General features: G+C 45.1%; 1 protein-coding gene across 2 annotated transcripts in view; it reads left to right on the top strand.

Annotated features, from left to right (window-relative positions):
• The window catches only part of Dnah3 (dynein axonemal heavy chain 3), a 162,951-nt gene that overhangs the window by 55,691 nt on the left and 92,582 nt on the right, over window positions 1-14,678 (top strand). For both annotated transcript variants that reach the window (XM_075972063.1, XM_075972062.1), the window contains exons 26-32: window positions 527-637; window positions 4,240-4,354; window positions 6,941-7,139; window positions 9,341-9,449; window positions 9,644-9,757; window positions 10,463-10,639; window positions 14,124-14,215. In XM_075972063.1, the coding sequence (XP_075828178.1) occupies window positions 527-637; window positions 4,240-4,354; window positions 6,941-7,139; window positions 9,341-9,449; window positions 9,644-9,757; window positions 10,463-10,639; window positions 14,124-14,215 (917 nt within the window). The remainder of the gene's footprint in view (window positions 1-526; window positions 638-4,239; window positions 4,355-6,940; window positions 7,140-9,340; window positions 9,450-9,643; window positions 9,758-10,462; window positions 10,640-14,123; window positions 14,216-14,678) is intronic.

The raw sequence follows: 14,678 nt of genomic DNA, 5'->3' as shown, positions 1-14,678 counted from the left end.
ACTCCCCTACGCTGGGATTACAGGCTTGTACCACCAAGCCAGGCTGCACCCTGATCTTAAGTTTAGGAAACAAAAGCTAGGGGAAGAGGACTTAGCTAAGAAAGCATGCCCCAGCACCATGACATAACACAGCCACTAAAAGGTGAGGATTGAGTGCCGTCCAAACACGACCTTGGTCATATTTTAAAAAAAAAAAAAAAGTCTTGAAGTGATGAAATCAGGCAGAGTTGAAATTGTTTTGTTTTCCTTTTGCACAAACCTGAGGGACAAAGACATAAATCACTAATCCCGAGCCTGGCATGGGTGGTACACACATTTAATCCCAGTATTCTGGTGGCAGAAGCAGGCAGAGTCTTGTAAATTTGAGGCCAGCCTGGTCTACACAGTGAGTTCTAGGATGACACAAGGGGATTTTTGTTTTGCTATTAGGATGAAGTGTGTGGGCAGGGTAGGGGTAGTTGTAGAAGTCAATTTAAATCACACATGAAGAACCGATTCTACAATCAATACCACTGCCCCTTCCCAGGTCCCTCGTAAAGCCTGGGTCTTGCAGTGGCCTGGCCAAGTAGTTATCTGTGTCTCCTCCATCTTTTGGACCAAGGAGGTGTCTGAAGCCCTAGTTGAAGACACCCTGCTGGTAAGTGAGCACACCTTAAAACTTACAGAGGAGAGCCAACGCGAGCTAGGATAGAGTAGTCATTTGGGTCATTTAGAACAGGGATCGCGGAAGTCAGAGTTGCCATGGAGACAGTGAAGTGGGAAATCTGGATCTGGGGATCTCTTTGGAGCATACTGCTAACCGCGTGGGTTTTCCTGTGTAGAAATTCTGAGCGGCAAGATGCTAAGTGTAACCAGCTCTTGCTTGCAGGGGTTACTTGGGAGACTTTCCAACAATTCTCCTCCTGGGGACAGGAGGCCGTGTTTGCTTCTTTCTTTCTGCTACTGCCCCCTTCTTTCCAGCCCCAATTCCAACCAAGTCCCCCGTCCCCAGCTCTCCCTCTGCTTTCTCTGAGAGACCTGGTGTACTTCCATATCCTTAGACCCAAACCTGCATTTCCAGCTGATGCCAAGGCTTCAGAGCACAAGACCAGGTGGACATGACATCTCATCCCAACACATTTACTTGTTGATTGTGTGACCATGAGCAATCTACCAACCCAAGTGTCAGTCATCTGTAAAATTCAAGGAATTGTCACGTTGAGTCAGGGTGTGACAGGAAGATTAAACAGATGCGAACGAACCAACCAGTGCTTAGATACTAAGCTATGAACTCAATAGGGAAGAGGCCGTGTTTGTTCTGTTCCCAGTTGTGTGGTTTCATGCCGTGTTGAGCACATAGTAGGTGTTCACTAAATATATGCTCAGTGAATGAGTAACAGCTCCACCCCAGCCATAGATAATTCACCGGATCCCTGAGATTTGCCTATGGAATCTTGGCTATGGACACAAACATTTTAAATTACTATGATTTGCTTAGATATCAAAATTAAAAGATTGGTACCTACCCGAAGCTAAAATTTATGGAAATCAACGTGATTAACGCCTAATATATGGATGCAAGTTTCATTCATGACATCGTTGCAAACTTCAGAAATAGAAAATGTCTGACTTTCATGGCTGCATGTCTATGCTCTGATTTGTTTGTTTTTAACCTGTAGACAGGAGACAGAGAGGAAGTTTCTCATCACAAACACACACACACACACACACACACATGCACACACACGCACACACTGGATGGTCTTCTACAGGAATCAGGTGCTGTCACAAAATATCTATCTTCCTACCCATTTATGTATCCATTTATCCACTTCTTCATTCCTTCATCCATCCATCTGCCTATCTATCTATCCTTCTGCCTATCCGTTCATCCATCCATTTATCTATCATCCACTTCTATCCATGCCTTCCTCTCTCCCTCCCTCCATTTATCCATCTCCACACCCAGTTACCTATCCGTTCCTCCAGCCCTCTCTCCATCCGTTCATCCATACATCTACCCTCATGGTGTCCATTACTTCAGCTGTCCATTCCCCAATCTCTCCACCCATCTGCCATGCATCCATTCATTGTCCATTTAATAAATGCTGGCTTAGTGTTTGCTTTGTGCTGAGACTGCCACTAGCAAAAAGTCCCTAGACGTAAATAAGGTAATCATACCATCACTGTTCCCGAGGATTCAGAATCAGTCTAGTAAGGGGGCTAAAAAAGCACTGGCTTAGAACTGTAATAAAGAAAGAAGGGAGATACAAGAGGCGTGGGAGGAAAGAGGGAATCAGAGGGGCTAGGGATGGGGATGATTCCCTGCAAAATTATTGTCTAAGAGAGACCTAAGCCATGAGTGACAACTGACCAAGTGAAAACGACAAGGAAGCTTATTCCAGAGAGGAATTAAGTGTGCACAGCTCTGAGATGAAAAGCACAGGAGACTGGGGTGGAAGGCGTGGTGCACTGCAGCAACCTCTTAAATATTATTTTAATGTTTGCAATATCAGTCCACACAAAACTGTCGAAATTCAAGTTTTGACAGGTTTATCTGGACAGGACATCTGTATACATTGTCATTTACGGCATATATTGCATGATAAATGAACTGATTAGCTTTGTTTCCCCCAAATCCTTCCACTGCCTCAACTCTGAATATTATAGATTGCAATCCTATCTTGGGCTATGTACAAATTCCAAATTAAAACTACATGATTTACATAAAAATCCAGTAATATTACAATTCAATTTAACATGCGGGAACGTAATTACTTAACATATTGATAAAAGGCCGGATCGTAAGTTGCTGCCATGCCATTGGCACTGTGTAAGCCTGAGGATGCTCTGTCACCTCTCTGGAAAAAAGGCTGACTCTGTCTTGAAGCCGTAACTAACCCATCTGACAAGCAGCAAGGAGTCTCAGCTTCTTGACGTGTGCTGTTGTCTGACTTGGAGGACAGCAGCGGTACGGTAGACAGGGGAGTTCCAGAGCACCGTGGGGCATCTCCATCTCCAAGGGCTTCTCAGACAGCAGTTCATGGACAGTGGAAGCAGTAGGGACCTCTTTATTCCTACATGCTGGGCACATTATAACTAAGAATAGCACCACCACTTATGGGGTGCCTTATTCATATCAGACATTGTACCCATGCTTCTCACACTTGATCTCAACCCTCAGGGGAGCTTTCTGGCTTAGTTGCAGCCTTACGAATTTCACACACCTGGAGGCTCGGCGCGCTCCAAAGCACACAGCGATAAAATTGAAATGGTGAAAGCTGATCTCAAGTGGTCTCCCTTCCTCATACTTCTTTTCAAAATTAATTTTTACTGGTCTGCAGAGTGAGTTCAGGACAGCCAGGGATGCACAAAGTAACCCTGCCTCAAAAATTTTTTTTAATTGTTTAACCTCTTCATTTTGAATACAAGGCTTATATAATATCACAAAAATAAAACAAAGAATTTTCATATACCCTTGACCTAGATCCTCAGATGTGAACATCAGGGAGAAGCAAAATATAATGATCCAAATCAGGAAATCAATAATGATCTATTACTGTATAGACCTTTTAACTTTGCCAATTGAATTGTTGCCCTGTTAAAGGTCTAAACTTTTCCTAAGCCAAGACTCTGTCCAGGGTTACATGCTGCATTTTTTCTCCTCTTCATCTTTGTGTAAGTGAAGTAATGTCTTCCTATGTAGCCCAGGCTATTCCCCTCCTACCTCAGTCTCCCAGGGGCTGTGATTCATGGGTAAAGATGAATTTCCCACTCATCTGTGCAGCTTGTCCTGTTTCCTGTGTCTCCTTTATCTGAGAAAGTTTCTTTTGCTAATTCAGGACTACTGCACACACCACATATAGGAAAACTCACCCATTTTAGCACACAGTTCTGTGTTTTGACAAGTGCATACAATCATGTAAGCACAGTCACGTGCAAAACGAGGAACAGCGCTTCGTCACCTAAAATGCCTTCCCGCCTGACAGTGAGACTGTCCTTACTCTAAGCATCCACAATTGTGCATGTCTGCCCCGGAAGCTTTGTCTTTCCCACACTGTTATAAAATAAAACAGGGTACTGTGGCCTCTTTTAATTAGAAGAAGATCCATCTTGAGGTTAATGTATGGGGTGAGGAAAGGGATGGTTTGAGGGGAGACATCCAGGTCTGGTTTGGATCTTTGGATGCCAGCCCTCAAGATGAGAACCGCTGGAGGAGAATCCACTTTGACCACACGTTTCTTCCTGTGGCCCGGCCAGGACTTTCTCAAGAAGAGCAATGACCAGATCGCAGAGATCGTCGAGCTGGTGCGCGGGAAGCTGAGCAGCGGGGCGAGGCTCACTCTCGGGGCCCTCACCGTCATCGATGTCCACGGTAAGAGTACAGACTCTTGGTGTTGCTCGGTCCAGGAAAGGCAGCTGGCTAGGCACGTCATTTGAGTCTCCTGAATGGGATGCTTCAGGGCTTCCCAGTCCGTCTGAGAGCACTGAGGACCCAGTGCCAAAGCCCCTCCCATCTCAGCGACTCGCTAAGCAGAGGCACCAGCTGGGTGAATGATGGCCTCCTCGTTAGCACGGCTGATGATGCTGAATTTTCACCAGGTGCTGAGCTTCGCGCTACATGTTTACATTTTCTCATTTGCGCAAACATTTCCCAGGCTAAGAGCCTGTGGTTAGAGAAAGAGATAATTTGCTGGGAGACACCGCATTTGGAAGTGGCAAAGGCGCCTCTCTGTGTCTTCTTCCAAACCCAAGGGACTGGAAATTGGCAGCTGTGCAGGGAGAGGTAGTGAGAGACAATGCCTTCTGCTCCTCTTTAAACAAAAGAAAACAAAGGAGGAGGACAAGGAGGAAGAATTGGGGTCTTTATGGAAAACAAACCACCTCCACACCCTTACTTCATCATCACCAAGGAAACTGGGGCTGGACCAGGCTGGTTGCCTGGGAACAAGGTCTTTCTTGCTCATAGATCAGCTTACTAGTGTGTCACAACATCCATTCCCTTAGGACTGGTACTCACTTCAGTCTGACCAGGCAGAGAGATCAGGAAGAGAGGAGGGGGGTTCTGTTCCTCACATGGCCACACACCCACATTCCTACAAGCTCATATCCACCCTTCAACTCCAGGAATCATCACTGTCAGTAACTCAGCTTCAAAATCCTATGAGAGGAAGAAAGGAAGCCAATAAATGTATTACCCAGCTGCTTCCTGAGGCTGGAAGTAAAAACACCTCTACCCATGAATTTGTGGAATACTTTTCCATGCCATCTCAGGTCAAAATGACGCCAGTGTCCTAGGGTGTCCTAGAAGCCTGGAATGGGGCCCAAAAGGTCATATCGAGAATGTGTGAACACTCAGGGTGATTATCTTGCAAAGTCTCTGGGTCAGCCCCACCCTCATCCACATGAATTTCACAATAGTAACATGAAGTAATATTTCTATAATATTTTATATGTTGGAGAGTTCTCTCTGGTCCTGCCCCCCCCCCATTGTGTATCCGTACACACAGTGTACTTACTTGGAGTCCTCCTACCTATTCCAGGTGATAGAAGATACTCTCTCTTCCAGATTGCTCAACCAAGAGACAGAGAAATTTGAGTAACTGTCCCAAAGTCACAAAGCTAGTTCATGGTGGAACCAAAATTTGAACCCAAGTATATGGGTTATTTTCCTTGCTTTTGCAACAAAATATCTGGCCAAAGCAACTGAAGAAGGAAGTGTTTATGCTGACTAACAGTTTAAGGGTTCAGACCACCATGGTGGGGAAAGTACAGGAGCAGAAATATAGGCCAAGTAGTCACATCCACGGCCTGGAAGCAGAGAGCAGCAAACACCGGTGCTCAGCTAGCGGTCTTTTTATGCAGTCCAGGATAGAGCCCATCCCAGGGAATGGTGCCCCTCATGTTTAGTGTGGGTATTCCCTGTTGCTTTCCTGGTTGCTGCTTTTTACGCTATGGCTATCCTCGTCAGCAATTGAAATTCCACCACTACCAGTGGCAGTTTGGCTCCAAGAACTGCTGCCCGAAGAAATTCTGTTCCCTCAGGCACCGACTCTTTCAAAGATACAACAGGAACTTATCTAAGTCTCTGTCCCGCTAAAGAACTAAAGATTCAGCCCAGCAGTGGTGGCGCACGCCTTTAATCCCAGCACTCGGGAGGCAGAGGCAGGCGGATCTCTGTGAGTTCGAGACCAGCCTGGTCTACAGAGCTAGTGCCAGGACAGGCTCCAAAGCCACAGAGAAACCCTGTCTCGAAAAACCAAAAAAAAAAAAAAAAAAAAAAAAAAAAAAGAACTAAAGATTCAAAGGTTGAGGTAGACTCTGCTCCCCAGACTGGCTGAATAGCAAGCAGCTCACTCAAATCTCCTCAAGTCTCCCAAGAAATTCTCACACTGCTCCTCACCCCTCCTCATAAACCCTTCTCCACCTGGCTTCCCCCCTACGACTTCCTGTCAGTTAGTCGCTGAGGCAACTTCCTGACCGCAGGTGAATTTTATTTAATCAAACAATTTTTGCATGATTAACCAGATGTTCCAGAGCGTAAACAAAAGTAACACACCTTAAAATAATATTCTACAACACTTCCCCTTTCAATTAACCTAATCTAGACATTCCTTTTAGGCATTCCCAGAAGCTTGTCTCTTTAGGGACTCTAGACTCTGTCAAGCTGACAGTCGGTACCCTACACCAGGCCACCTGATTTCAGGGTGCACATTCAGGACCTCCGCTCTACTTCCTGACAGAAGGCAGCACAGTCTTCCTTGCCCCTAGGAAAAAGCAAACTCCAGCTTGTGAAAGCTCCTGCTACCTGCAGGCTGGAAGTAGACCAGGAAGATGCCAGAACCTGAGATAGCGTAGGGTCTGAGGACCTGGATAGCATTCTCTTCTGCCTGAGGAGTCTGCGAGGATGGGCAGTTCTGACTCCTCTGTGTGCGTGTGTCTCCACATGGTGTTCCCTTAGCCCGTGACGTGGTGGCCAAGCTGGCACAGGATAAGATCACCAGTCTAAATGACTTCCAGTGGATTTCACAGCTGCGGTACTACTGGCAGGCAAAGGACGTTCATGTGCAGATGATAACCACAGAAGCCTTGTATGGCTACGAGTACCTGGGCAACTCCCCCCGCCTGGTGATCACTCCTCTCACAGACCGCTGCTACAGGTGAGCTCTGGAGCCCCGCGTTGAAAGAATGGGAAGAGATCGTAGGAGGGAAAGGCACTGGGCAGGTCACAGTGTTGGGTTCCTTACCCTCTACGTTTCAATTTCACACTTCAGAAGATTGCCCTTAGTTGTCAGCACCAACCACAAATGGAATAGGCTGGGAATGAAAACCCAGTGGGAATCCCAGTATGGACAAATACATGGGAACCAGTTAGCAGAGCACCGGTGTATGAGTGAGATAGTCACAGGTTGCTAATGGAAAAGCTCAGCAACAGCAAAATTCAGTGTGCCATCTGGGGAGCCCAGGGCCATGTGATAGACCCCGAAGGTCAGGATACAGACAAGCAGGGCTAAGCATGTGGCCCCGAGGGACAACATTTGACTAGCAAGCAGGCAAGGCCCTGCCGTCCATCCCCAGCACTGAAGAAAGTCCAGTGCAGAGAAGGAGCTTCTCTTCGTGCAGCGCAGTGCTTGGCTCCTTTCCTTACAACTCCTAACATTAGGTCCCTTAACTTTCCAACGTTTTTATACTCGGATTTTCTAGGTGTCTGAATTATACTATACACATTTTTCTAGGTTCGTTTAGTACAAAGCTAGACTTTAAAAATATTTCCAAGTGTTTTGCTTTAAGATTCTTTAAATTTTTCCAGTCATGTTTTCTTCTCATTGGCCAGAATACACTGCATTTGGGAGCGCCCTGTCTTGTCTCCCCACCGACCTCCACTTCCTCTTCCGAAACATTTTTCTACTTTAATGTCTTTCTCTCTCCCAAATCTGAATTCCACACATGGGGAAAAACTGAATCTGGCTTATTTTGTTTAATATGGCAATCTCCAGCTCCTTTTATTTTCCGACCATAGACAAATTTTCCATTCTTAAGACAGAATGAAATTTTCTTTATCTATTCATCTACTGGCGGGCGCGTCTGCTGATGTCTAACTTTGCTCTGTAAACAGTATCACAGCAAACAAGAGCGTGCAAACACCTCTGAGGTCCACAGGCTTTGATCCCTCCGGTTGTTTACTTAGCAGGGCTATCACTCAATCACAGGAGTGGTATTTTCAGGTTTGTTTGAGGCCCCTCTCGAGCGGCCACACACATTTAATGTTTCCTACCTACAGGGTGCGAATGTTAAATTCCCCACCTCCCCACGCTTATCCCTGCCAGCTTTCGTCGTTTGGTTTTTTGAGGATAGTCACTCTGACTTGAGTGAATTTGGACTTCCTTAATGACTAAAGGCACTGACCCCACCCCCTTTGACATCTGTACCTCCTTAGAGAACTGTCCATTCAAATCATTTGCCCATTTATTGTTAATCCTTATTTTCTGATTTTAATTCATCTTTCATTTAGTCTGCTCATCATCCAGCAATTTCCTTTTGGAAATACGATCTATTGCACAGCCTTCAGGACTTCAGCACACATGGCAGAGTTGATTATGACTTCAGCACACATGGCAGAGTTGATTATGACAGAAAGGAAATGCCCGTCATCTGACATGACCATCAGTGCTCCCCCTGTGCCGGGAGCAGCTCTAATCTACTCATTCATCAGAGCCCTGACTACCACACACTGGTATTAGCTGCAGTCATAAAGAACAGTCGTGACTCGAATGTGCCCCTGCACCATGCATGGCATCAGCTGACCTGAAATCTAATTAGAGCTGTGGAAGCGAGTGCAGAAAATAACAAGTTGCTGTGTCACTGCCGTCTAAAAACGTATTCCAAGGGCTTTGGGGCCCGTGTCCTCGTTCATTTCTAACGCCTGCCCAGCACTCTGCTCTCTCTCTCTCTCTCTCTGCAGATATGAGCTGTAATGTGGTTCCTAAGCTCAGGGCATACTCCAATGAGACACATGGATTTTTTTTATCTCCCTTCCATCAGTGTTGGTGAGCTTCAGGATGTAGGATTGGAATGTTTTCCATTCCTATTTGGTTCACTTAGATACCCCTAAGCATCCCATTATTCATCCAGTCATTCTCTCAGGCAGCTGTGTATAGGTGGCCTCGGCCATGCACCAAGCACTGTGCTAGGCTCTGAAATTACAAGGCTCAACAAAACCAACTTTTTACAATGGTGATGTATTGATCATATTATTGAAGGAGACCTCTATTTGCAGAATTCAAAGTAAACAAAATCCAGGGTTGTATCTCAGGATTTGAGACACTGTTTTGTTTTTGGCTTGCTTTGCTTTTCCTCTTAGGACTCTGATGGGAGCTCTGAAGCTCAACCTTGGAGGCGCTCCAGAGGGTCCAGCAGGGACAGGCAAGACAGAGACCACCAAAGATCTGGCTAAAGCTTTGGCAAAGCAGGTATGGCACCCATCTCTACTCTTTCTTCCTACCTCTCTCTGGACCCCAAGAGCAAGAAGTTCGAGACAATTTAGCCTAACAGGCAAAGTGGGATCCCAGTTCATTCAATAGAATGGGAGAGAAGCCTTGCCTCTGCTTATGGTTCTGATTACTCGGCTATGAGGAAATTTACCCTGATTCCTCCCTCTTTCCAGTGTGTGGTCTTCAACTGCTCTGATGGTTTGGATTACAAAGCCATGGGGAAGTTCTTCAAGGGGCTGGCCCAAGCTGGAGCATGGGCCTGTTTTGATGAATTCAATAGGATTGAGGTAACTCTCCTTCGAGGGGACATTACAAAGGGGTTGGACATGAAGTGGTCTTTTTCTGAGTTCTCAGCTCTTAAGAATAGCGTCTGTACATCTTCTCTATGGCCCTTGCATGGAGTAGGTACTTAAATATTAAACATAAACAGCTTCAAGGAGACAACGTGTGTATTTTAAACACATCCAACCCCCCGATCGTATTCATCCATTCGCTAACTCCTTCACAGGTTAGGTGGGCAGCTAGTGTATGTCTGTCACTGCATAAGTTCATGGGGGTAAAGATGAATAAGAGATGAGCTTGCCTCTTAAATGGTTGCAACCCAATAAAAAGAATAAAAATAAAACAAACAAAATATGATAGAAGCCTACAATAGTGGTAAAAAATAAAAAAGACATCACAAAATATACATGATTGAATCTATTTAGAGTGGAAATCAGAAACGTAAGCAGTGAGATTTGAACTGGTGGACAGTGAAAGCCTCTTGGGTGTCAAGCACCATGCTAAGATAAAGTACTATGGAAATGTCTTATACACACACACGACACCACATATACACATGGACACACACACATGCATCTCCTTGCCAAATCCCCAACTTATGCTCATCGTTAAGAGTATAAAGGTCTAGTTCTCAGGTGGCTGAGGTCCGTCCCTGCAGAGTGAGGAGGCAGGCTGGCAGAGCACACCCCAGTGGGGTATTCCTTCCACAGGTGGAGGTATTATCAGTGGTAGCCCAGCAGATTCTCAGCATCCAACAAGCCATTATCCGGAAGCTGAAGATGTTCATCTTTGAAGGCACCGAGCTCTCGCTGAACCCAACCTGCGCTGTCTTCATCACCATGAACCCTGGGTATGCTGGCAGGGCTGAGCTGCCGGATAACCTCAAGGTAACTGTTGGCCTTGATTTGATATAGCATAGATGTATTTATAGTGTAGAAACTTCTAGGAGTATGCTGCTGAAGATCTCTCATAGTTAGCCTAATAGTAGGAATAGCTAATATTTCCAGTGTAAGATAATATTTGATCTGAGACCAACTCCCCAACAAGGACTTACAGTGAGGAAGAATTAATACATAAAGATGAATGGCAATGAATATCAGTGAAACTATAGTAAGAGGTCGTGTTTTGATTATCTACAGTGGTCAGACAGCTGATATAAAGAAATGTCAGCTAGGCAAGGTAGAGAAAGGTGAATGCTAAGGCACCAGTTACCTCTTACCTCCAACCTACTATTGCTAAGAAAGAGTTGTTACATTGTTTCCTTCCAGGGGAGGATGGAAAATTTAGCACTGTTGAAATCATCTAATCTTCATATCCTGCAAAAAGACAATAATTGAGAATCAAACAAAGATCATCTATTTAGGAAAGAACACCAAATTTCTTTTTTATATGTTTTTTAAATTGTTTTTATTGAGCTATATATTTTTCTCCACTCCCCTCCCTTCTTCTCCCCTCCCCTTCTACCCTCTCCCATAGTTCCCATGCTCCCAATTTATTCAAGAGATTTTGTCTTTTTCTACTTCCCATGTAGAGTATATCTATGTATGTCTCCTTTAGGGTACTCATTGTTGTCTAGGTTTTCTGGGATTGTGAATTATAGGCTTTTTTTTTGCTTTATGTCTAAAAGCCATTCATGAGTGAGTACATATGATATTTGTCTTTCTGGGTCTAGGTTACCTCACTCAATATGATGTTTTCTAGACCTATCCATTTGCCCACAAACTTCAAGGTGTCATTATTTTTTTTCTGCTGAGTATACCAAATTTCAATGCAGAGAACTCTGACAAACTTAGGTTGAACCATATTGATCAACCCTCTTCATTACTAAACTAGTAAAACCCAAGTCATTTCCTTTCTAAAGCGTACTGTTCTGACACACCAGAGAAAAAACAAGAGTCTGTGTACCCAGCACCTATTGCTGATCTGACCTGAGCTACAGACACTGTAGCATCCACAGGCCCTGTCTCTTGTGGAAGAAGGGAAGTGCCTCAGAAAAGGATGAAAGAGAGACAAGGAAAGATGGCCACTAGATGGCCTTGGGATGCTGCTTTCATGGAAGTACAAATCCAAAGGATATAAGATGGTTAGGTCTTCTATGGAAAGAATATCGGCCACCCAGTTGCTTGAAAAGAGCAACCATAGAGAGAGAGACTTCTAGGCCTTCTTCTTTGTGGATTTCTCCACCCTCTTAAAGAGAAATGATAGGTGAGATATGACCACACCCTCATCATCAACTTTAGTACACGTTGATCTACCTGCTAGAAATGAATTATGATTAGTATCCAGGCAAGCTTGTTCAGATAGACCACTTTGCTCTCAGAGGAGAAAACAGGCAAGAAGATCTTTCAATGCTCCTCCCTGTAGGTTGATGTCCTTGTTTGCTTTCTTTTGCTGTGATAGAACACTGACCACAGCTACTTGAGGGAGTGGCACTATTAGGAGGTGTGGCCTTATTGGAATGGGCGTGGCCTTGTTGGAAGAGGTCTGTTACTTTGGAGGTTCTCATTTATGCTCAAGCCACATGCAGTATCTCAGTTTACTTCCTGTTGCCTGAGTCCGAATGTAAGAACTCTCAGCTCCTTTTGTAGCACCATGTCTGCCTGCACACTGCCTGGATTCCTGCCATGATGATAATGAACTAAACCTCTGAACTGTAAGCAAGCCATCACAATTAAATGTTTTTCTTTATAAGAATTGACCTGTTTCTTCACAGCAATTGAAACCCTACCTAAGACAGGTAGGAAAGGGCTTATTTAGCTTACACCTCCATGTCATGGTCCATCTTTGAGGGAAGTCCCGGCAAAAACTCAAGCAAACCCTAGGGTGGAAAGGGAAGCAGAGAGTGTTGGAGGAGCACTACTTACTGGCCTCCCCGGCTCACTCTGATACCTTTCGTTTATAGCTCAGGCTAGGATGGCACTGTCCCAGTGAGCGGGGCCCTTCCCCATCGATCAGAAATCAAGAAATGCCCCCCATAGACATGCCCACAGGTCATTCTGATAGATGCAATTCTTTTTCTTTGGTTTTGTTTCTCGAGATACAGTTTCTCTGTGTAACAGCCCTAGCTGTCCTGGAACTCACTTTGTAGATCATGCTGGCTACAAACTCACAAAGATCCACCTGCTTCTGCCTCCCAAGTGCTGGGATTAAAGGAGTATGCCACTACTTCAATCAAGATCCCCTCTTACCAAAGTCTGTCTAGGTGAACTGACATAGGCTAGTGGGTGTCAAAGTAGAATTTGTACTCCATTTCCCTTTCTCATAACCCAGCTGTCGTAACGACTCTTTGCACTCACCCTAGCCAATAGCTGTGTTAGACCTGTACAAAAACCTCTCATGAAACAGACATTATAGGAAGTAGAAGGCAAAGGTGTGAGGGAGCCTGCATTAGTCCTGGCCTTCCAGCTGGCTAACTGTAAGCATGAGGCAAGCCCCTTCTCCTCTACGTTCTAAGATGGAAAGAGAGTAGCTGTTGTTCTAGTTAGGGTTTCTGTCACTGTGAAGAGACGCCATGACCATGGCAACTCTTATAGAGGAAAACATTTAACTGGGGTGGCTCAGAGCTTTAGTCCATCGTCAACATGGCAGGAAGCAAGGCAGCATGCAGGCAGGCTTGGTGCTGGAGAAGAAACTGAGAGTTCTTACATCTTGTTCAGAAGGTAACAGGAAGTAAACTGAGATACTGGGGGTGGCTTGAGCATATATGAGACCCCAGAGCCTGCCTCCACAGAGACACACTTCCTCCAACAGGACCATACCTACTCCAACAAAGCCACACCTCCTAATAGTGCCAGTCCCTTTGGGGGCCGTTTTCTTTCAGACCACCACAACGGGCCACATTTGTTTGTGAACACTTCACTGATACTATATCATTCATTCTCAGCTATTTCTACAAAGGGCTAAAGCTGGTAGTTCATTTTGATGAAAAAATACTAAAAGTTTCAGATTATGTAACTTGCCCAAACTGGTCTGTATCTGAACAGGAATCAAATCAGCTCTTGCCTGATCTCAGAATTCTCATGTTCTGCACTGGTCTCGCATTCCTGAACGGCATCTGAAAACCTACTGAATCCTGGGAAGTTGGGTGATGCTATAAGATGTCCTCATTTGACACAGAGTGAAAAAATGGTTGTGAAACCAGCTCCTAGAACCTTCCATACGACTCTGAGAGACCCAATGTAATAGCATGTAACTCAGTCAAAGTCAGTGCAGAGGTTGTCTGTCTGTCTTAGCCTGTCCTCTGGCCGTCCTTCCCTTGATTGTCAAGGGGTTGACTGGCTCATCTCGTGACTTCTCTCTGTCTCTGTGGATGTGACTCCTCTAAGCATGCATTTTGTGTGCTCTGGTTCTAACTGGTTATTTCTTTCCCAGGCCTTATTCCGAACGGTGGCCATGATGGTGCCAGACTATGCTCTCATTGGAGAAATCTCCCTCTACTCTATGGGCTTTCTGGACTCCAGGAGGTGGGTTCCGTTTGTTTCCCAGTGGGTTCCACAGAGGTATGATCCATTTGTTTCCCAGTGGGTTCCACAGAGGTATGATTCATTTGTTTCCCAGGGGGTTCCACAGAGGTATGTTCCGTTTGTTTCCCAGTGGGTTCCACGGAGGTATGTTCCGTTTGTTTCCTAGTGGGTTCCACCTGCCTTTAAAGAGCAACTTTTTTTGTGTGGAGGGAAAAGAATAAAACCTCAAATGTTGTTGGTTGTTTTTACTCTTTGACTCTTTTTGGGGGGTGGGCTTCCACCCAGCTCCCAAATAAATACACACAGAGTCTTATTACTTATACATGCCCGACCTTAGCTTAACTTGTTTCTTGACAGTTTTTCTTAGCTTGAATTATCCTGTCTATCTTTGCCTCTGGGCTTTTGCCTTCCTATATACCTTTCTTTACTTCTTACTTCATGGCAAGCTGCATAGCTGGGTGGC

Source organism: Microtus pennsylvanicus, chromosome 5 (assembly GCF_037038515.1).
Source record: "Microtus pennsylvanicus isolate mMicPen1 chromosome 5, mMicPen1.hap1, whole genome shotgun sequence".
Classification (NCBI taxonomy): Eukaryota; Metazoa; Chordata; class Mammalia; order Rodentia; family Cricetidae; genus Microtus; species Microtus pennsylvanicus.
Note: the sequence above shows the minus strand (reverse complement) of the source record. Positions and strands in the feature narration are given on the sequence as shown.